The 22111-nt window shown below is 62.3% G+C and overlaps 1 protein-coding gene and 1 long non-coding RNA gene across 4 annotated transcripts; one reads left to right on the top strand and one right to left on the bottom strand.

The window, feature by feature from the left end:
* The first annotated feature begins 1076 nt into the window (after positions 1 to 1076).
* On the top strand, positions 1077 to 8615 carry ZNF467 (zinc finger protein 467). 3 transcript variants are annotated; one of them, XM_037515427.2, is made up of 5 exons: positions 1077 to 1105; positions 2497 to 2569; positions 3000 to 3116; positions 3829 to 3948; positions 6446 to 8615. In XM_037515427.2, the coding sequence occupies exons 2-5, from the start codon at positions 2536 to 2538 to the stop codon at positions 7960 to 7962; spliced, it is 1788 nt and encodes a 595-aa protein (XP_037371324.1). In that variant the 5' UTR covers positions 1077 to 1105; positions 2497 to 2535; the 3' UTR covers positions 7963 to 8615. The 3 variants fall into 3 exon arrangements, with proteins under 3 accessions (XP_037371324.1, XP_037371340.1, XP_037371332.1); XM_037515443.2 differs by lacking the exon at positions 1077 to 1105 and adding an exon at positions 1765 to 1791; XM_037515435.2 differs by lacking the exon at positions 1077 to 1105 and adding an exon at positions 2072 to 2291.
* Positions 8616 to 15194: 6579 nt separating this feature from the next.
* Positions 15195 to 15985, bottom strand: LOC129145374 (uncharacterized). Its single transcript, XR_008550906.1, has 3 exons — positions 15953 to 15985; positions 15462 to 15553; positions 15195 to 15284 (listed from the first exon to the last, which is right to left on the bottom strand). It is a non-coding gene; the product is annotated as an uncharacterized LOC129145374 (long non-coding RNA).
* Between the last annotated feature and the right edge of the window lie 6126 nt (positions 15986 to 22111).

The raw sequence follows: 22111 nt of genomic DNA, 5'->3' as shown, positions 1-22111 counted from the left end.
CCCCGTCCGACCCCGCGCCGGGCTGTCGGGGCCCGGACCCCGCCGCGGGCGCCCGCGACCAGACAGCGGCGCGGACTCGGCTGCCTCCCTCGAGCACGGCCCTCCGCGCCCCCCACCGCGCCCCACCTTTCCCGGGCTCCTCCCTCGGCGCCCGCGACACCCCTCGCCGCCGAGCGCCCTCCCCCCGCCGCCCCTCCCCGCCCCCCGCCCACTTGCCGTCGCGGCCCCGCCGCCCCCCGACCGTCACCTGCGCGCCCCCGCCGCGCCCTCCCGGGACACCCGCCCCGCCCCGGGGTGCCCCGGCGCCCCGGCTCCCCGCCCTCCGGCCGCCGCGGCCCCCGCCCGCTCCCGCCGCGTCTCTCCCGCTCCCTCCCGCGAAGTTTGGGGCTGTCTGTCAGTCTGTCAGTCTCCGGGGCCGCCGGCACCAGGCGCTGGCAGCGGGCGCCATTGTGAGCGGCGCCGGCCGGGCGGGGGGCCCGGGCGCCTGGGTCCGCGGCGGCGGGGAGACCCCGGCCCCGCCGGGGACGGGCAGGGGCGGCGGCGGCGGGCGGCTCCCCTCACACCGGCCGCCCCGCGCAGGTGACAGCCCGGGGGTGGGGGCGCCGGGAGCCGGGGGGGAAGAAAGGGCAGGGGAGGGGCGGAGGCTGAGGAGGGGGAGGGGTTGAGGAGGGGGAGGGGGCTGAAGAGGGGGCGGGGCGGGGGCTGAGGAGGGGAGGGGCGGGGGCTGAGGGGGAGGGGTTGAGGGGGGCTGAGGAGGGGAGGGGCGGGGTGAGGAGGGGCGGGGGCTGGAGGGGAGGGGCTGAGGGGTGAGGCTGAGGAGGGGAGGGGCTGAGGAGGGGAGGGGCTGAGGAGGGGCTGAGGGGAGGGGCCGAGGAGGGGGAGGGCCCGAGGGGGAGGGGTGTCGGGGTCGCCGCGGGGGAGCCTGCGGATCTGGAGGGATGGGCGGGGGCGGGGGCCGGGCCGGGGCGGGGGGGGCTGGCGGGCCGGGGCGGGAGGTCCCGGGGGAGGGCGCGGGGCGCCCGGGAGAGCGGGGGGCGCGTGAGCGGGCCGGGGGGAGCGCGCGGGGCGGGCGCGGGGCGCCGGCCGTCCGGGAGGGCGCAGACAGGTGAGCCCTGGCGCCGGGGAGGCTCGGGGCGCGGAGAGGGCGTGGGGGGCCCGCGGGGACCGCCGGTCCGGGGGTGCGGCCGGAGGGGTCGCGTCGGAAGGAAAACTTGTCGCGGCGAGAAGTCCGCGGGGCAGAGATGGGGAAGGGCGCGGCGGCGCGGGGGGAGCCGAGGTGTGCGAGCGGGGGGGGGGGGGGGGAGGGAGGGGGAGGGGGCGGTTAGTGGGGGGGGGCGGGAGTGGGGGGGCGGGGTCGGCGCGCGGGTGAGCCGCAGCCGCCGGGTTTGGGGGGCTTGGGGGTCCGGGGAGCGCGGGGAGCGGGCTGAGGGGGAGGGGGAGGCCAGCCCGGGGCTTGGGGGCGGCGGGGGGGAGCGGAGCCTGCAGGGGGGCGGGGTGCGGGGACGGGCCCCGGAGTGCGGAGCCGCGGGGGGCTGGGGCGCGGGGGGAGGCGGGAGCTGGGGTGAAGGGAGGGAAGCGGGAGGAAGGGAAACCGGAGTGGGGGAGGGGGAGGGGAAGGGGAGGGGCGGGGAGGGAGGGCCGCGGGAAGGGGCGGGCGGGGAGGAAGGAAAAGGGGCGGGGGAGGAAGGGGGAGGGCCCCGCGGGGGAGGGGATGGAGCCGGGAGCGGAGGGAAGACGGCCCCCGCCGGGGGAGGGGCCCGGGGGCGCCCCTGCCGGACTGCGGGGAGCGGGGTCAGGGGGCGGGTTGGGGGGGCAGCGCCCGCGGGGGGCGGGCAGGGGGCGGGGCAGGGGCGGAGCTGAGGCCGCCGGGCTCGGCGGGCGGGCGGGGGTGGGCGGAAGGCAGAGGGGAGGCCGCCGGGGAGATTAGGGGGAGAGGAGTCAGCAGGGGGAGGGGCGGGGAGCCCGCGGAGGGGAGCAGGGATGGGGCAGAGGGCGGGGTGTCCCTGCCCGCGGACGCCCTGCAGGGGAGGGGCGGTGGCTTGGGGGTAGGTTTGGGGGAGAGGAAGCCAGAGCCACTTCCTGCCCTCAGCGAGGACCCTCTCCCGGGGCCGCCCCCCGGGACACTGGCCTCTGCCCCCTCGAGCGCTGGCTCCCGCGTCACCCCCTCCCGCGGTGGCCGCTGAGGGCCCTGCCCGGCGCTGCCACCCTCCACCCTCTCCCCGGGGAATCAGTTGATTCTCGGCATCCCCAGAAAAGGCACTGGGGGCTGGAGCTGGCTCCGAGGCTGGCGGGTGAGGGGGTGCCCCAGATTTCCAGACCTTGCAGATGGCTCCAAGGCCTTCTCCACAGCCGCCTGCTGCCAGGCCCCCTCAGCCCCCCCTCTGTATCTAGAGACATCTCGGGGCTCCTGGGGCTTGCTGGTGGGGAGAGGCTGCGCAGTGCCTAGCACAGGAAGCTGTCCTGGGAAGACTGAACCCGGCTGCTCTCTCTCCTCAGGGTCTGTGCCCTGTCCCCGGAGGAGCCCCCGGGGTCACCATGAGAGAGACCTTCGAGGCCCTCAGCTCCCTGGGTGAGCAGAACTGAAGGAACTGGGGGGCAGGGGGCAGGAGTGGCAGGAATTGGAGACTTGTTCCACCCGCTGCTCCTACAGCTCAGAAAGTAGAGGTGTCCCCGGGAGGCTGCAGCCCGAGAGCCCTGGGAGCGGCGGGGACACACACCTTTTTCACCAGGTGTTCGAATGCCCGCCCGGCCCAGGCTGGGGGCTGTGCGAGACGGTGCCAGCACCTCCCCCAGGCCCTGACACTCGGATCTCTCTTGTCTTCTCCGTCTCTGGCCTTGACTCAGCACAAAAGGGCTGGGGTTGACCCCGCTGCTGGAGAACTTTCCTTCCTGAGCGAGTTGGGAAAGCCGCTGGCATGGGCTGGGAAGGGGAGGCCGCCCCTCTGCTCCCCGGTTCTGTACAGATCCTCTACTTGGTCCCTTCCTTCTGCCTGGAACAGGATTCTCCGTGGGACAGTCGGAGATGGCCCCCCAAAGCGAGCTTGGGGCAGGGTCCCGTAATGCGCAGGCGCAGGTGTTTCCGCCCAGGGAAGAGAGAGCACCGGGCTTGTGCTCGGGTAAGTGAGTAGGGATCATGGGCAGTGGCTTGGGCTGGCATCCCCCCCCTTCATTCTTCGCTGAGCACCTGTCAGGCGCCATGTGCGTTCTGGATCGCTGGGCCTCGCTGATCAGGTGGACGAGCCTTCCACAGGCTCACCTGGGGCAGCGCCAGCCAAGCACCGTGTGAAAGGGCACATGTAGGCTGCGGTGGAAGAGGCTAGATGCCGGGCGGCAGGCAGGGAGGGCAGCGAGGGCTCTGCAGAGGGCAGGCTGGGCATGCTGTAGGAGTCAGTCCAGTGGAAGCAAGACCCCCTTGGTGGGAATAAGATCTGAGCGAGAGCTGAGAAGGTAGCTAAGCAGGTACCAGGCGCAGGTGCCTGAGGGGGCATGTGCCTGACTCTTGTCATCTCCATCTCCTCCAAGGAGATCCCCAACCCTCCTCGGGGCCTCACTAAGCCTGAGGGCCGGGACATTTCCTTGCTTCCACCATCTTACACACGCTTATTCCAGAAACGCCTCACCCTTATGGCTCTTGCGGCCTGCAGGGCCCTAACTGCGCGAAGGAGCCTGGGGCAGCTGGGAATTCAGCCCCTGCAGGCGTGGGGTGGCCAGAATCCTGCAGTGGGCCCAGACCTGGGGTTTCAGACACCCCTGGGTCCTGGCACAGGCCAGGATCTCTGTCCTTCTGGGACATCTCCTAGTCCTTGAGGTATCTTCTTCTCCACCCAGGGCACGAGTGCTCCCGGCCCGAGGAAGGCAGCCACGCAGAGCAAGCCGAGGCTCCTGGTGGAGGGGGCCTGGCGCACACACCGCGGAAGGCAGAGGCCACAGGCCCGGGCGCTTGCCCAGGTGAGTGCCCATCTCCCGCCCCCTTGGGGTAGGTGGAGGGACCATGCGCCCCCCAAGCTCCAGAGCTGCTCAGGAATCTGCACACAGGATGAGGCCCATCTGGACCTGTGGTGAGGTATATTTGCATATCAAATAAGGCACACTCACATACCTGATTAGGCAAAGCTGCCTGTCTAATGAGGCAATCTGCATATCTGATGGGGCACGTCTTCCCATGCAGTGAGGTGGCTACCAGGCTCTCTTAACCTGAGATGAACCAGGCCTGGCACCTTTCTGCTGGAGCGCCCCAGCACCCCCACAGCAAGGGGAGCAGAGGCGGTGCACCTAGAAGAGCACCCTCACCTCAATAGCCGCTAGAAGCCCCAAGTTTCCTACCATCAGCCTCAGTCCAGGCACTTACTCCATGGTGACTTGCGCCATCGGTCTGGAGAGGACGTGTGGAGCTGACCCGCCTTGCGCTGACTCTGCCCAGCCACACTGCTTCCCCTCACCACACCTCCACTGATCTCCATGGTACCCAAATGCTCCAGACCTGTCGCACTGGACTCACTCTCCCCCACACTGTCCGGGATGACCAGACGGTTGACTGTCTCTACAGCCCTCCCATTACTTCTTCCCAGGTCCATCAGCCTGTCACTCCCCCCTGAGTGACACCATGGACTCCATAAGGGCTCATTGAGTGCCTGCCGGGTCCAGGCTGCGCTAGGTGAGCCGGGCAGAGATCTCAGTGCTTGATTTATGACATTTCAATAGTTTGAATCCGTGACTTATGACACGTACATCCTGAGCGATCTTGGATGGCTCCCTCGCTTCCAGGGGTCTCCATTTGTGCACCTGTACACAGGTGACCAAGTTCATGGTCATCGTGCAGGTGATGGCAGGGGATGCACATGCTTTAGCTGCCCTTGGCGCTCATGTATGTGTTTTTATTAGACGCATAAATAGAGCCCAAGATGTCTGCCCTCAAGGAGCTAATACCTAGTTGAGACGACCCCAATAGGAACCAGGATACAGAGTTACAGGAGCAGATGACACGAAAGCCACATCACCGGTAAATGCAGGTGCTGGAGTGTGGATGTAAGAGCCCCGAGTGCACTGGGTTTGTCAAGGACTGTGTTCATTCTGCACTTTGAGAGACGTAGACTACAGCTCTGGCGGGGGTGGGCAGAAGATGGGAAAACATTCTAGACTGGGAAGAGTTAAGCCGGAAAGGTGACCTGTCACAGGGGTTGGAGACCCGCTTAGCCCAAGTGAAGGGACTGAGAAAGTTGGAGTGAGCCTCAGATGCAGTTTGAACTTCTTCTGGCCTGTAAATAATAGGGAGCTAGGGAGGGTTCTTGAGTGGAAGAGCGGCACAGTGGAGAGCAAAGCAATATCACACTGCGGTAACCCATTGTTTGGAACAGACGGGTCAGTAAAAGAAACCGTGAGGGAGTAGAACTGACAGCGCACGTGTCATGTGACCAAAGCTCAGGGTTTTACAGACTTTCAGAGCCATGCAGGAGCCAAGGGTGCCTGGTTCGATGGTTTTCAAATAGAAACAGCTTTGGGGCTTTGAAGAAGAGGACAGTCCCTGCGCCCCGCGGAAGCCCGGTGTCAAACCCCAGACGATCACGATGGGGCGCCGGTTTCCTGACACTGGCACAAACAATCATAGCTCAAAGAGGTGAAGTGGCTGCACCAAGGTCACACTGTTGGCTGTGGCAGAGCAGGACCCAGCAGACACTGCCCGTCTGGGCCCAGAGCACCTTCCTCTTGGCCAGGCCATTGTAGTGCCCAAGAGAGCTAGGCCCAGGGGACCCACCTCTCACCCACTCCCTCAGGGGTTCCTCCTGGTTCTCCCTGGTTCCCCAAATCCTGTCAACACAGCCCTCCTTTTCCTAAATGGATTCCCAACTGGCTGTGGAGGCAGGAATGAAGGGCGCACAGACAGGGAGAGCCTTGAGAAACAACAGGCAGGAGTGCACTGCTGCTGTGAGCCTCTGGGGGGTTGCGAGTAAGGTGAGCTGCGGGTGCCAAGGCCAGCAACTGGCAGGAGGCCAAGTCCTGATGTGGAAGTCGGCGTGGACAGTCCAGGCCATCAGTGTTTGGTGAGCTGTCTGCTGAGCGACGGCCAATTTGCAGGACACCCAAAGGTGATACGAGACCAGTGGGCCAGAAAGGAGCCTGCCTAACTAGAGTATCTGGGATGACAGCCGTGGGCACATGAGCCCCGAGTGCCGCCAGAAATGAGCTTCACACCAGGGGGTTCCAAACATGGAGCAGGAGAAGGGGGCTCTTAGCAACAGACAAAGCTGGGAGAAGTCCACAGGCGAAGGTGCCCCTCGATGGTGGGCTGCAGAGAGGCAGGAGGAGGACTGAGCGTGACCTCAGGATTTGGTCATTCCTAGAAGTTTCCAGTGGTGCAGAGAGCGCAGAAGCCTGACCGTGGGCCTGCAGGGGTACGGGCACATTGAGCAACGTGGGGCTTGGTAAATGTCTTATCTCGACTTTTCAGGGGAGGAGTGGATGATCCGCAAGGTGAAGGTGGAGGACGAAGACCAGGAGGCAGCAGAGGAGGTGGAATGGCCCCAGCACCTGGCCATGCTCCCCGGCCCCTTCCCGGCGCCTGACCTGGGGCCCCTGGCCGGCGCCTACAAGCTGGAGCCCGGGGTGCCGGCGACGCTGGGTGGGCTGGCGCTGGCCGGGTGGGCGCCGGCCTCGGAGAAGCCCTATGGCTGCGGGGAGTGCGAGCGGCGCTTCCGGGACCAGCTGACCCTGCGCCTGCACCAGCGGCTGCACCGCGGCGAGGGCCCCTGCGCCTGCCCCGACTGCGGCCGCAGCTTCACGCAGCGCGCGCACATGCTCCTGCACCAGCGCAGCCACCGCGGCGAGCGGCCCTTCCCGTGCTCCGAGTGCGACAAGCGCTTCAGCAAGAAGGCGCACCTGACCCGCCACCTGCGCACGCACACGGGCGAGCGGCCCTACCCGTGCGCCGAGTGCGGCAAGCGCTTCAGCCAGAAGATTCACCTGGGCTCGCACCAGAAGACGCACACGGGCGAGCGGCCCTTCCCCTGCACCGAGTGCGAGAAGCGCTTTCGCAAAAAGACGCACCTGATCCGCCACCAGCGCATCCACACCGGCGAGAGGCCCTACCAGTGCGCGCAGTGTGCCCGCAGCTTCACGCACAAGCAGCACCTGGTGCGGCACCAAAGGGTGCACGAAGCGGCCGGCCGCGCCCCGCCCTCTCCCGACGCGCCCGCCTCGCCCGCGTGCCCCGCCGCCGCGTCCCCGCCCGGCCCGAAGCCCTTCGCCTGCTCGGACTGCGGCCTGTGCTTCGGCTGGAAGAAGAACCTCGCCACGCACCAGCGTCTGCATCGCAGCGAGGGGCGCCCCTTTGGCTGCGACGAGTGCGCTCTGGGCGCCACCATGGACCCCGCCGCCGCCGAACCCTTGACTTGCGCGCCCAGCGACCCGGCCTGCGGCCTCGGCACGGACCCAGCGGCGCCCCAGCGCGCCCCGGCGAGCGAGCGGTCCTTCTTCTGCCCGGACTGCGGGCGCGGCTTCGCCCACGGGCAGCACCTGGCGCGCCACCGGCGGGTGCACACGGGCGAGCGGCCCTTCGCCTGCGCGCAGTGCGGCCGCCGCTTCGGCTCGCGGCCCAATCTGGTCGCCCACTCCCGGGCCCACACCGGCGTCCGGCCCTTCGCCTGCGCGCAGTGCGGCCGCCGCTTCAGCCGCAAGTCGCACCTGGGCCGCCACCAGGCGGTGCACACAGGCAGCCGCCCCCACGCCTGCGCCGTCTGCGCCCGCAGCTTCAGCTCCAAAACCAACCTGGTCCGCCACCAGGCCATCCACACCGGCTCGCGCCCCTTCTCCTGCCCGCAGTGCGGCAAGAGCTTCAGCCGCAAGACTCACCTGGTGCGGCACCAGCGCATCCACGGCGACGCCGCGCACCCGGCCTCGGACGCCGACCTCCCGGCCCCGGGCTGGCCCCCTCCCGCCGAGGGGTCCGCGCCCCCGCTCTTCTTCTGAGCCGCGCCGGTTCCTGTGGGCCCCTTCGGTGGCTCGCCTGTGGGAGACACCCCCGCTTTGACATTCCGCGGGCGGCGAGGAGGATGTTCACTGTGAACCCTTGCTGGCAAGAGTTCAGGCCCCAGCCCTTGGACATAGACACCCCATTGGAAAGCAGACACCTCTGGGAACCCTCTTGCCAAGGACTGAGAGGGGCCTGGGGCTGGGCGGGGAGGGCAGTGTCTTCTGTGTACTTCAAGGTCATTAAAATTAGCCTGAAGATTCTGGGCCTGATAGATGAGCTGGGGGAGGCGTCCCCGACTCTTCATCCGTGGCCCCCCATCTTAACCTGCACACCACAACCCCTCCCCTTATGCCCCGGGTCAGTTACATTTAGCCAATTACTGGGAAGGGCTCTTCCAAAAAGATGCACGCGGTGAGTGCCCACTGGATGGCCCCGGTGATTTTGGAAACCGCGGCTTTAGTGAGATGCAGGATGGCGAAGCCGGCTCTGCGAATAACGTTTCCTTGAACACGGGCCAGGGTGGTTTTTTCCCTCAACTACTTCATAATGCAGACAACTTACTTGAGGACGTGCTGTGCAGCTGGCTGCCAAACCACCACGCTGCTCCCCGCTCCTAGCGCAGGCGGGTCCCCAGGAAGACACGCCAGGGTGGCTGGGGCCAGGTGTGGGAGGCCGAGCCGTGGGCATGCAGGGGGCAGGGTGCCCTTTGTCCATTCCCATGGAGACGCTCTGGAGCCCGGTGTGTCTGCCTGTTTGCTGTTCTCCCTGGGGATCTCAGGCAGCCGCGCACCTGCCACCCTGCCTGGCGGCATGGGAGGGACAGCAGTGGCAGATGCTTCGCCATCACGCTTCCAGCAAGCCCTGACTTTCTGGTGGAGACTTATCCCGAGGCTCGGTCGCTGGGCTTCCCTGGCCCCTGGGGCTGGGGCTGGGGCTGGCTGACAGGCCGTGGGGGGAGGGCTGGGTGATGGGGCCCATGCTGGACATGGGGTGAGAAGTTTGGGTTCAGCCCCCCTACCCTCAGCCTCTTGGAGCAGAGCTCTGGGCTTCCTCGCCTCCCTCCGCTTTCCCCTTACAATAGGATCTGCGATGTTGATGAGGGTGAGGCCCTTTCCAATGCAAATGTCACTAGCACAAAAAAATAACTCTGGAGAAGGTTTAATGGGTACCAGGGACACAGCAGAAAGCCAGCCAGCCGGGCCTGCCCGCACGGGGCTTACAGGAAATGTGAAAAGCCGGCCCAGGCCAGCAGGGGGTAAGGGCATCTGAAACCAGGAGAGGTCAAGGGAGGTCCCCAGGTGAGGCCTGGGGAACGGTGCAGGCTGAGGTCGTGTGCTCAGAGGCACAGCTGGCAGGAAGTGGGAGAAACCCAAGAAGTAGCCCCAGAGACGGGAAGGGTGGCCTGGAGGCCCGTGAGCACAAAGGAAGGACTAGGCCTTCTCCAACGGTGGAGGAGGTCACGGAAGGTGTAGGCAGGGGAGGAACGGGCACCTTTCATGTGCCTTTTAGAAAGATGACGGCCTAGCTGGAGGGTGCCAGCGGTCCAGGTGGGCAGTCACCGTGGACCAAGGCGGTGACAGAGGAGATGAAGAGATGACCAAGGCATCAAGAGACCTGGCAGTGACTTTCCCCGGGGGACGCCGGAGGAGGAGTGGCTGTGTGCCGGGAGCCATCTTGGAGCTGCTGAGTGGCCGTGACCAGTTCGCGTGCCGTAGGAAGGCGCGGAGCTGAGAGAGGACCCGGCTGGAGAGAGGAGGCCCTGAGACCCCTCGGTGTATCACAGAAGCTGTGTGATCTCCCCCTAGGGGTGAGCTTGGAGCGAGCCACCAGGGGGTCTGAGGCAGAACGCTGCCATTTGGGGGATGTCTGCCAGGGGAGCCTGTAGGGGTGGGGTGAGGGCACCAGGGAACAGAAAAGAGACCATGTTTCAGGAAAAGGAAGAAGCCAATGGCTGAAGGCTGTCGAGAGGTCGCACTGGCGAAGAACTTCCAGGTCATCGGGTTTCTACACAGGGAGATCTCGGGGAGGGCAGCTGCAGAGCTGTGGAGCAGAAGGCAGACTCAATGGAGAGTCACAAAGCAGAGTTCCAGAGAAGGTAGGAGGGAAGACCAAGACACAGTGGGTGAGGGCATGGGCTGGGGAGCCCCTTCTTCTTGAGGCAAGGGTGTAGGGCTGGCATGTGCTCCAGTGAGAGTTTCAGCTTCACGACCAACAAGGGCCGAGAGGGGCTCCTTGCTGAGGCGGGCAGCGCGGCCACACATGGCGCCTTCTTTAGTCCCAGTAACATTTAAAATACCTGGAATGTCACATAGAAATCTGAGCTTCCTCTGAGAACTTCTCTGGCGAACATTAGATGATCAGTGGCGACTGGGCTGAGCAGAAGCTGGCCTCTTTACGCATCAGTCCCCACAGCTCACCGACCCCACATCAGCGGCCTCTCTGGCCTCTTAGGTGCAGAGCCTGTGACAATCTTGCAAGGAATCTTGCAGAGGCCTTTTTTGTTTTTTGTTTTTGCAGAGTTCTTTTTGCACAGAAGAACTGGGGTGTAGGCCAGAGGTCAGGGGCTGAGAGGACTCACCAGAGACAGAGTGGGGAGCAGAACAGGCGAATCTACTGAAATCCACTGCAGAGGAGAGCAGCGGAGAGACAGGAGGGATCTGCTGCACCATGTGGGTCAGCTCCCTGGCTGGGGATTGAACTCAGGCCGCCAAGGTGTTAGTGCTGAGACTTAACCCCTAGGCCACCAGGGAGGCCGTCTTGCAGAGTTTTAAAATCACACACATGACCTCTGAGTCACATACAGCCACGTAAAGCAACATTACCTCAGTAATAACAATAAAAAAATCAAACACAGAAGAGCAATATTTATGTTGGTTGTACCAATGTTTGTGTTTCTCTAAACCTTCTGGAATTCATGTGTGAGAACAGCTTTCAGATCCTGCAACATATTTGGTGAGACCTACCGGGTGCCAGGCAGTTCCAGGATTCCACGTTCTCAAGCATTTTCGCTGTGAGGCGCGTCTTCGGCCTTTAAGCTTGTTTGCAAACAGTCAGGAGTCATTTCGTGTCAAGCCTGGTGGCAGCCAGAACAGAAGACGGGTGCTAAAAATGCAGCCTGTGTGCGAGGAGCCACCAGGGCTTTCCCAGGCAGGACCCCAAGATGCCAACAGCAGTGCAGTCACTGAAATCCTCCAGCACCCCCATCCTGGTGTGAGCCACCCCAGATGACTGTCATGGCAAAGCATCAGGCTTTTTGCTACGAAACCACATAAGGGCCTATGAAGATGCTCTGAGGATCGACAATTTCTACATGGAGAACAGAAATGTGCTGCTAATTCATTACCGTTTGTTTCCTCCCCCTCATCTTGTCAAGAAAAAGACTGACTATAACCAGCGGCTATAGGGAGCCACTCGGTCAGTATGCACCGGCCACGTGGCTAACACGGGGTGCTTCAACCCTGCCCGGCCCCTCAGGAGCTCACCCGTGGCTGGAGGTGAGAGAGTGACATCCACACGGCAGAGGATGTGAATGCGGCCGGGCTGAGAAGACCTGGGGGTCCAGAGGAAGCTCTGTGGAAGACGTGGGCCTTCTATGGAGCTCAGCACAGATGAGGGTCCACATTTGTGGATGGCTGAGGGAGGCAGGAAGAGGATGGCTCCAACCCCTCTTCTCCCCATAGCCCCCCATACACAGTCTCCCCAGACCCCACACACAGCCTCATAGCGCTGCACGGTTGCTGAGCTCCTGCTCTCCCAGCTCTCATCCGGCTTCCAGTCAGCGGCCCCGCCTTCTTTCCTAGTCTCCGCGGAACCTGCGCGTCCCAGCCGTTTTTTTTAATGTGGTAAAACACCCATGATATGAAAATTGCCTCTGTGACCCTCTTTACAGTTTACAGCTCGATGTTGTACAGACATCACTACTCGTGTCTCCCACGTCCTCCTCATGCAGGTCTGGGGTCACCAAGACGGCAACCGGGGGGATGAGCTCCACAGCCGAGCACCTCCAACAAATCAGAGCCCCGAATATCTCCCACCCCGAATATCCTAGTTCTTGCAAGTGCGGGAGATGGGAGCCAAGTGCCCTTAACCCAAAGTGACAGGTACCCGGCAGGTTTCCCTGAATTGCAGCAGTTCACAGAGATGAGAACTACCGCGGAGGTCTGAATCCCACCAGGCACCCCCTAATCTTTTCTGCTGGTTTAGACTTTAATCGAGTCCCATCTCTGTTTTGTTTTTTTTTTTTTAAGATTTATTTATTTATGCATACAAGAACTGGAATAAAAGCCAGAGGTGAGGGCGGTGAGAGACTCACCAGAGACAGAGTGGGGAGCAGAACAGGCGGATCTACTGAAATACACTGAGGGGAGCAGCGGGGAGACAGGAGAGGTCTGCTGCGCCATGTGGGTAGCTCCCTGGCTGGGGATGGAACTCAGGCTGCAGTGGCTGGCGATAGGTTGATAGCGCTGAGACTTAACCCCTGCACCACCAGGGAGGCCCTCGAGTCCTGTCTCTGTATCTCCCCTTCCACTGCACCTGGAAAGGGTGGGCTGGGCCAGCCAAGGCCTGCCCACCCCTGCAGCACTTTCTGGTTTTGTGATAGCAGCCGTTGCATTTCCCCAGAGTCTGTCCCCTTGTAGAGAGGACCCTCATGTTTCTGGTCTTCAGGGCCTCAAATGGGTGCATCTTATGGCCCAGGTGTAAGAGAGGAGTGTGAAGGGCCTTGGGATGACAGGGGGACGCCATGAATCCGACCCCTGCGGGTGGGCGGCGTCTCTGAGGTGAGTCACTGGCCAAGGCCACACTTCCGGCCAGCGGGCAGTGTGGTCACCTCCAGCAGAGCGTCACCTCTGCCTGCCTCCCGCCTCCCGCCGGAGACACGAAACCACACACCGAGGAGGCCGAGACCTGCGAGAGCGAGGGAACTCAGGCCTGGGGTGCGCTGCCAAGGCCCCCTTCCCAGGAGGGGATGAATCACAGAGCCGCCGGCGGGGAGCGTGTGCCGAGGGCTGGCTGTCGGCTGTGATTTTAAATAGTCAGGAGTTTCCGTGCGGGATGAAGCTCAGTTTCCACAGTGAGCGCGTGTTGCGACACCCAGAACACGGGCAGTGGGAAGAGCCGCCGGTGTCCAAGTCAGTGATTCACGGAGACGAGGCAGCCGAGGAGGCCGGAGGAGCGGGGTTGGGGCGGGGGGACAGACGTGCGTGGGGCGCAGCGAGCCTCCAGTGCGTTCCCGGAACAGGTGGGCAGGACTCTGGGAGAAGAGCCTGCCGGTCACAGGACACCACCGGCCGGGGCCCTAGGGCCTGAGGATGGCCTGGCAGCTGCCCGACGCCCGCCCTCCAGCCCTCCTCACCTCCTGCACACGGGCCCTGCTCCACGGCCTAGAAGCTCACCTTCAAGGTGTGGGCAGGGGCCTGCTCCCTGGAGTGCTGGGCCGGTGGGACCCGTTCTAGGCCTGCCTCCCGGCCTGGCTGCCCCAGGAACCCTGGCCAGCCCGCGACTGCTCGGCCCGTCCACCCGTTCTGCCTCCGTCCTCACGCGTTTTCCCTGGCCATGTCCCTCTCTGCGTCTCCCCTCTCGCGAGCACCCAGTCCTGTTGGATGAGGGCCCACCTCTGTGCGGCGTCTCCGCTTGGTGCTATCTGCACAGACCTGATCCACAGCAGGTCACGTCACCCGTGGGGACGGAGGGCGAGGACTTCAACAGGTCTCTTTGGGGGCCTCATTTCAGCCCGACTCCAGACCTCAGAGAGACGCTGTGGCAGAGCTGGGAGCAGAGGCGCCGCCACGCAGGCTGGGGTGCCAGGGGGGGGTGGGGGGGGGTGGGGGGGTTAAGGCTTGGCCCCAGCCGAGCGGTGGACACTGCTGCTGAGGCTGCTCACAGCCAGTTCCTGCCCTTCCCGGGCCAGGCTGAGAGGCGGCCTGGAGGCACCTGGAGGCACCTGGTGTCACCAGCTCAGATGCTGCTCAGTGTTCCAGTGATTTTAAAGTTTATATTTTCTTACTCCTGTGACAGCAAAATCGCTCTGACGAATGAGAAATGACGGGCAAAAAGGCGCAGCTGACGTTTAAGAGCCGGTAGGGGCAGCTGACAATGGAGTTGAGGCCCATCAAACCCAGCTGTTCTGTTGGGTATTTCTGCAAACTGTGTGTCTGCGAGCTCTCCTGGGGTACTGGGGGGAGACACAGGGCAGGAGGGAGCAGCCCCAGGGCCTGGGGGCTGGGAGGTTCAGGGAGCTGGCTGATGTGGGGAGGGCTCCGGGGCAGACTCCAGGGCAGAGGCCTGGGTGGGTGGGTGTGGTGGGAGGACTGGGTGGTCTGGGTGGGTGGGCGTGATAGGAAAACAGGGTGGTCGCCAGTGAAGACTTTTCTGCCCCTGGTACTCAAGAAGCCCCCATGGTGTCGGGGTGGCTCTGGCCTGCAGAGGCCATCTGGGAGGAAAGTGTTTCCAAGGGCCTGGGGGAGAACCCTGGGGGCAGCGGGACAGACAATGCTTCACTATTGAGCCCAGAAATTTCTCTAGCCCAAGCCAAGTCTGACATTTCACCAGCAGAGGGTGACTGCAGCGTGTGGGGTGACATCGGTCTTCCCAGGGGCAGTCATTCAGGCAAGGCTGTCCTTGCACAGTCAGGAGGTGGAGCTGGGGAGAGAGGGGCTGGGGGTCCTCAGGACAGAGGCATCACCTTCAGACCGGGCTTTTGGTGGGAACCAGGTTTTCCCAACCACCAGACAGAGGGCAGAAGAACTTGGGGCCTGGGATTAAGTCAGCCTCAGGGCGGGGGTGTCCTTGGTCACTTTATGTCCCGGATGTCCTTGGATTTAAGTCCCAGGCTCACGTCACGTAACGTCATTATGACACCATTAGGGGCATTGCAGATTGGATTCCACTTCCGGCTCTGCAGAAGCCGGCCTGGGCTCCCCTCCAGCCCAGCAGCCACCGCGAAGCTCAGAGCCCCCCCTCACTGGGACGTCTCCCTCTAGGTCTCCTGAGGGCTGGCTGAGATTCCCCAGGACCCCAGCCTTCCTGGAAGTCTGTACTTTTGGCAAGAGCCAGGCCTCGGAGGGCCCTCAGGTCCTCTCCCCCAGGACGGTGGAGCTGGCTGGCCTCCACGGCCTGCCCTTCCCACACATGGCCCCGGGGTCACCGCTCCTCCGCACTGCCCCGCCCCAAGGCTTGTGCTCCGCCTGGACCGTGGATCGCCCCCCCCCCCACCCCATCTGGCCTCTGGCTTCTCCTGCTTCCCAATTTGTCCTCCAACGGGCAGGTCGGTCCTTCTCTTCGCTCATTATCTCCCAGCTTAGAAACCCTCGTTCATCTCCTGTCACGGAAAAGGCAGCTCAGTCGGCCCATCCCAACGCCAGGCCCCGCTGTCCCCGCAGGTCCCTGTGCACTGCCTGTGCCCTCTGTGGGCCACCGGCTTCCTGGCACCCGCCCCCACCCCCAGCGCGTGTCGTGGCGTGTGGCGTGTGGCGTGTGGCTTTCTACAGTTACTTACAACAATTCCATTGAGTTGCTATTTGCAACCACGTGGGTGGAGCTTGGGGGTTACACTGAGTGACGTAACTAGGAGGAGCAGACACCTGATGACTTCGTCAGGCGAAAACAAACCAACAGAGGAAACAAAAACCCAAATAAACGTGTGTGGCTAACGTGAAGGCTCCGCGCTTGGCTCCCTCAGACCCTTTCAGCCTCGTTCCCAGACCTGCCGGCGCGGACCCGCCCTCACCCCATGGAAGCGGCTCTCGCCTCCCCAGCATGCAGGGATCTTGCCACCGCCCCACAAGGCCGCCCTGGGAGTCCCCATCAGGCCTTCCCCTTCCTCTGTCTCCCCCGCCCAGGGGAGCACCTGCCTCCTCAGCCTGCCTGCCCAGCCCAGCCCCATTATTGTCACGTGGCTGAGCTTCCGTGGACCTAACCCCGGGCCTTCGCATCGGGCCCAGGCGCCCGCCCATGCTCCAGAGTTGTTTGCGTGGAGAGGGTCCTTACCTCCAGTCATGCAGGGGAGCAGCTGGGGTGCGGCCCTCTGCGGCTGGATCCTGCGGGGACATGGCTGCCCGCTGCCGGCTGTGTCCTGGCGAGCACAGGGTGGGGGTGCCCTTGGAAGGCCCGCCCATCCCAACGTGTCTGCCCTCCTCGGGAGCCTCGTGTTCAGAGCCACCTTTTCTGAGTTAAATTCTCGGGCCAGCGCTCCGGGGGAGTCCCTCAATGCTGCCTTTGGGGGACTTCCCCGGGATGCTAGGTGAGGAGACAGTCCATGGTCAGAGGGCAGGAGAGGTCACACTTGGGAGGAGGCCAGGAGAGAGCCAGGGGGCCAGGGCTGGGGGAGGGTCGGAGCCAGTTGCCCGGGCCTCTGCAGCCCAGCAAGCAAGCGAGGACCTTCAGCGCTCCCCTCCAGAGAAACGTGCTAGAAACAAGGTGTGCGTGTAACATTAGAGGGTCTAGAGACACCGCTGCCCCTAGTCAGTCCATGGGCCTCACAGGCCCAAAGCCAACCACTGCCCTCTGGCCAGTTTTATCCTCTCAACCTGTACAGAGAACAGAGGCTGGAGGAGACGCCCCAGGGCTAAAGGGGCAGGGGGTGGGGGAGATCTGGCTTGGCCAGGCCCTGCTGGCAGGTGTTGCTTCTCCTGTGACCCCTACCCCAGGAGGGGTCTGAAGGCAATTTGGGAACTACTGTGGTGCGCCCCCTTTCTGTCTAGCAGGCTCATAGGGCAGGGTGCTCCAAACTACAGTGAGTCAAGGCTGGAAGGAGCCGCCCCACAGCCGCCCCACAGCAGACAAAGGCCACCCATCTGGCTGGCCTACGGGGGCCTACCTGGGTGGAACCCATGCACAGAGGTCGCCTCTCGAGCTCCCCCGGTCAGATCAGGGGCAGCTCATCAGGAGGGAGGCACTTGGGCCTCAGACTTCCCCTCTCCTCTGGGAGCTAGAGCTGGTCTCAGCTCCAGCAGCTGGTAAGGTGGTGCCAGGGAAGCAGCAGGAGCCCTTGCTGAGTGGGGTGGGGGAGATGCCCCCCAATGCAACGCTCTAGTTGAGGTCAAGCACATACGTGGGCACTTGACCTACCGCAGAAACATGGAGGACTTGCCCAGGGCCACGTGGGGTCCTGGTTGATAAAATGAAGGGGCTGGGGCAGAGCAGACTCCCCTCTTGTTGTGGGGGGAGGCTCGCTGCGCCTGGCTCTGCAGCATCGCGGTGGAAGAGGAGCCCTTCCCTGGAGTGGGCCGACCAGGGCCGGGAGACCCGGGCAGGACCGCAGCCCACGTGGCGCCACGCTCCAACGTGGAGATGACTCAGCTTGCCCTCGCTAGAGGGGGGCCAGTGACCCAAGAACACGGGCCCGCAGATGGCGACATGGCCCAGTCAGGCTGGAAGCACCCCATGGCCTCGGCTGTGGCCTCCACGCCTGGTGTTTAGGAAATGATCTGCCAACGCAAGATCTGCTTTCACAGAGGCAAAGTGTCCCATGTGAGTGTTCTAGAATATTCTCAAATATTCTTTTCCACCTCCTGGGGCAACTTCATAAGCAGAGGTCACTGTGAAGTTTCCAACTGAAAAACTGCAGTAACGAGAGAATAAGTAGCAGGACTAGAGAGGAGAGGGATGACCTGCAGGAGAAAGTGTCCATTAGAAATAGGTGTGGGCTGGGGGCTGAGCTCTCTGAGGCCCCCAAGGGTGGTCCCCACAGTCCAAGGTTGAAGATCTGGAACCTTCTCAGTACTTGGACCTTGGGGGCAGCTCACCTCTCCTGCAGGTAGCAGCGAGAGAACATGGCGCCTCACCCCACAGGAGACTACTGTTAATTGAGTGTGCGGGAAGTGTAATAAAAATTGGAAAGCTTTTCTCAAGTGAGTCTCGCTACCCTGGAGACAGGCCGCGCCCTCCCTCAGGCCCCAGAGAGGGACCTGGCTTGTCCTGCAAGGAGGCGCTGGCAACAGGGGCTTAACCCTCACAGCAGAAAGGTGCAGCTCCTGGGGCTTGTTTTACAGAGAGTTGCCCCATCATTTTGGGGTACAGTTGGGGTTGAAAACACTGGAATCGTGATTTCTCAGATGCCACAGAAAGGCAAGAATCTGAGCCTTGCCTTTTACTGCAGAGTGCTCTCCCCCCTCCCCGCCCCTCTCTCTCTCTCAGATGTATTTGTGGTTAAAATTCCAGAGCAGAGCTAAAGTGGAAGTGACAACGTGCAGCTATTTCCCCAGCTGAATACGGAAACCTCTTTCTCCTCTTTTTGGAACAAGCGATCTGAGATTTTTTAATAATGAAATTTAAAAAATTGTATTCCCCACTACCGTCCTTTACGCTCTGTACCCTTGCTCCATCCTCCAGCCTCTCCACCTTAGAAGACTCGCTTCCCTTATTAGCACCCACTAATTTTTTGAAGTATTGTGCTCGTGGCCTTGCCTGCGGGGTCCTTGCGCTCTCACTGCGGTGGAGACGCCCGGGGTGAGTCTTTGTCCCCTGACGCTCCGCCACGGCCTCTCTCCTCCATCCCGCCCTCCAGCTTCTCCTCTTGCCGCCGCAGGTGCCTCCCCTGGCTGGACGGCGCCCACGGGTGGGGAGACAGGCTTCTTGTCCAGGCCCCGTCCCTGGACGGCTGAGCGGATCCCGAGTCCTCACTGCTGTGAGCAACGCTGCCATCCACGCCCGGGGGGGCACGCTCTGCCCTGTGGGTTCCCTGGAGGGGCTGGAGGGACGCGGTATTTCCGTTTTTCGTTTTTAAAGGCAAATCCAGATGGCTTCCAAAAGGGGTGTGACTGTTTACGTTCTCCCCAATACTGTATTCTATTTCTTTGCATTTGTCTAAAACCCCCTTTTCCGGTTTCAAGGTGGGCCTGGGAGTGGGGTCCTGAGCAGCGTGCGGCCGAGTGAGGCAGCCCGGCCTCTGCTGCAGGGCAGGAGCGCGCACCTGCCGCTGTCTCCTCCCCAGGTGAGCCGAGGCCCTGACCCTCATGAGACCCCGCGTCACTGCCAGAGGTGGGTGAGCTGCTGGGCTTGAGGCTGGGCCGGGGGAGCCTGGCTCGGGGCTCCCCAGATAGGAGAGACCAGCTGCTGGGGCAGGGCAGGGACATGTCACTTGCAAGACATGAGTGACTCCTCCTTGGACGAAGGGGTCAGGGCAAGGCCTCAGGGCCCTGTATTCCTGAATTCCTCACAGGTTGCCTCAAAGAGGGGGACACTCAGTGGGGCGGTGCTGAGATCCGCCAGCTGGGGAGTCAGACAGGAGGCCACAGGTGCTCTGGGGCTCCTAGCGGGCTGACATCAGCAGATCCTCACTCCTTGGGCGGGGTAGTGAGCCCCAAGAGTCTGGGGTGCTGGTGGAGGTAACTTGGTTTGGGGTGGGCACCCCCTTACGTAGGTCTTAAAGCGTTTTTCCTCCCAGGGGGGAGAAGCCAGGTATGGGGGTGGCTCTGAGACCTCATCAGGAGGGGTCGGGTCCCCAGGAATTGCAGAGGGGGCCCTCACAGGCAGGGAGACAGTACCTCTATTTCCATGGGTTCCGACTTACATCCTCTGGCGGCCGATCACCGGCATTTCATACTCGGCCTGGGGACTGAGGCCCAGGAAATTGCCGTCTGTGGAATGAGGCTGAGACAACTCCTCCGGGGTGGGGCGACTCCTCTTTGGCAGTGATGGCTCAGGAGATAGAGCTGCCCCCTCCAGGGGCACCCCAACTGGACAGGCCTCCCCAGCCGTTCCTGAGCAGGAAGAGGGGCCAGGGCTTCACCAGGGAGGGTGGAGCTAGGCTGGTTACTCTCACTCTGACGCACAAACTCTGAGCTGATGAGTGGATCCGCCAGGAGAAGCTGCGCCTTCGTGGAGGGCAGCCCACAGGGACCCTCGCGGGGGCAGGTGTGAGCTGACGCGTGGCCTAAGTAGCTAGCTAGGGGTCCAGGTTGGAGGTCCAGGTTCCTGAAAAGTTCTGCCACGGGCCATGTCTGCACGCGAACACCTGGGGGCAACAGCAGGTGATGAGTGGTGCCGAAGCAGTGCCCTCTCCCCTGCGCCCCTGCTAGCAGCCAGGCACAGAATGGCTTTGTGTGCGAGGCAGCGGAATCTTGGAGGAGCTCCTTCAATGGGGGGCGGGGGAGGGGGGTCTCAGCCTTCCTTTGGGCCCTGAGCCAATCCCCCTGTAGCGCAGCTTTCACCTGTGATTGCCTGTCCTGCCCTGCACATGGCGCCAGGTGCAGAAACCGGCCCCTTCTGGTCCACGGGGTTCCAGCTCTTCCCTCCTTGGCTGGACTTCCAGAAAGGCCGCCTGCAGGGCTCTGCCCAGGGGGTGGGGTGGGGGGAGCGCCCAGTGTGAGTGATGGATGGCAAGAGGCGCCCACACCGTGAGAAGAGCCTCTTTCTCATCCAATCCCATCTCGGCCTGAAAACTCCAAGTTTCTGGCAAAATACAAATACTTCTTGGGGCAGGCGGTCAGCCTGGGAGAATCATTTTGTGGTTCCCCAGGTGAGGATTTCCTGAGTGGGACTCAGGGCTGGTGAGGTTCATTAGTGGTGGGGGACAACGTCTGGTGTGATGACTCTCCTCTGGGGACACTGACACTCCAGTCTGGAGGGGGCTTCTCGCTCGCTCGCACACTCACACACGCGCACACACACTCCCTCCCTCCCCTGAGGGCTCCACCTTGCCTGTCTTCATCTACCTTGGTCGGACTATTCAGCTTTTCCATTTCTTCTTGCGGCTGTTTTGTTAGGTTTCAGGACTTTTATGTTACTGGACTTTCCTAGTTTTTGGTAAAAAGCTCCTTCGACCAGCTTGTCGCCGTTAGAGAGCCCGCCGCGGCATGCGCGCCGACGCCCCTGTCTTATTCCCAAGATTGGTTATTTGTGCTTTATTAATCACACAAGCGAGTCAATTTTATTAGTTTTGCTGAAGGAAATTGTTGGTTTTGTGACGTGACGGTTTCATTAGTTTCTGCTCTTTCCACCCCCCCTTCGCCTTCCTGGATGACCTTTGCTAGCACGTTTGCATCTTCCTAAAAATTCTCATCCTTGCTTTTCCCCCCATTGACTGCTCACTTCTCAATGCTGATTTGCTGCTCCTCTCTAGGTTTTGCTACTTAGTACTTTCTTACGACTTCATTAAAACATTTTTAACTCCCCATATGATTTCGCTAACCGTTTATTTAGCAGCATAATTTTTATTGTCTGGATATACAAGAATTCTGGTTACTTCCCATTATTTACTTGAAGCCGGAGAGCTGCGGTGTATAGTCCTACACCAGATTTTATTTAATTTCAATACTTTGAAATTGGCTTAAACTTGTTCTAGCTGGTATAGGGTCCATTAAAACAACTCTGAATGTGCTGGGGGAGGGCGCGGGTCCGTGTCCTGCGGGAAGCTGCTCTGTGTCGACGACGGGGCCCATTTTGTTGACTGGTTTGTTCAAATCTTCCATATCCTTCCTGATTTGTTCTATCAGTTTCTGAGATATGCTAAATGTCTCCCACATGGAATTGTGAATTCAGCTGTTTCCTTTAGTTCTTTAAATTCTGAGGCTAGTGGAAGGGCGGTTGCAGTGACTGAAACACTGCGTTTATAAAGAAGGCAGGAAAGAAAGGAAAACCCTCTGGACAGGTGGGCAATCGGAGGGCACAACAGAGATGGTGCCCACAGCTCCGTGACCAGCTTCTCAGCACCTGGGCTGGACTCAGGGCTCCCTGTCAGGGACACGTTTGTCGGGCTGGATTAAATTGGGCTGTTTACAGCAGCCACACCTAGGACAGACACAAAAAGTGGGGCGCAAAAGCCATGTCTGCATGGTACCAAACTCCTTTAGGGGCCCAGCGACCTCGTGGGTGTCACAGGCATGGGCTGTGGCCCCTGGGCCCCCATGGTGGCCACCAGTAAAAAGCCAAGCTGGCCGAGTGACGCCTGGAGGTCCTGTCTCCTGCAGGCCTCGCTTCTAAAGTCCCTCAGGGCACGGGGGCCGGGGCTGTGCTCTGCTCCCAGGTTCCAGTGCGGGCCCAGCCACTGTCCTGCCTTCCACTGTCCAGCCAGTGGCAGTGGATGCTTTGGGGGCCCTGCCATGATCAGAGGAAAGGAGGGGCACGTGGTCAGCCAGGAGCTGAACCCCGCGACCGCGACCGTCCAGGACAGCAGCAGGCAGAAGCGGAGACTCCCCACCCCCACCC

This window comes from Talpa occidentalis, unplaced genomic scaffold, assembly GCF_014898055.3.
Source record: "Talpa occidentalis isolate TD23 unplaced genomic scaffold, MPIMG_talOcc4v2.1, whole genome shotgun sequence".
Lineage (NCBI taxonomy): Eukaryota > Metazoa > Chordata > Mammalia > Eulipotyphla > Talpidae > Talpa > Talpa occidentalis.
The sequence above is the reverse complement of the archived record's forward strand: the minus strand, read 5'-3'. Positions and strand labels throughout refer to the sequence as shown.

Excerpts from the sequence above, each read along its gene's own strand:
- ZNF467 (XM_037515427.2), top strand. The coding sequence starts at position 2,536 with ATGAGAGAGACCTTCGAGGCCCTCAGCTCCCTGG. Across the intron at positions 2,570-2,999 it reads CGAGGCCCTCAGCTCCCTGG|GATTCTCCGTGGGACAGTCG; the intron begins GTGAGCAGAACT and ends TGCCTGGAACAG. Across the intron at positions 3,949-6,445 it reads AGGCCCGGGCGCTTGCCCAG|GGGAGGAGTGGATGATCCGC; the intron begins GTGAGTGCCCAT and ends TCGACTTTTCAG.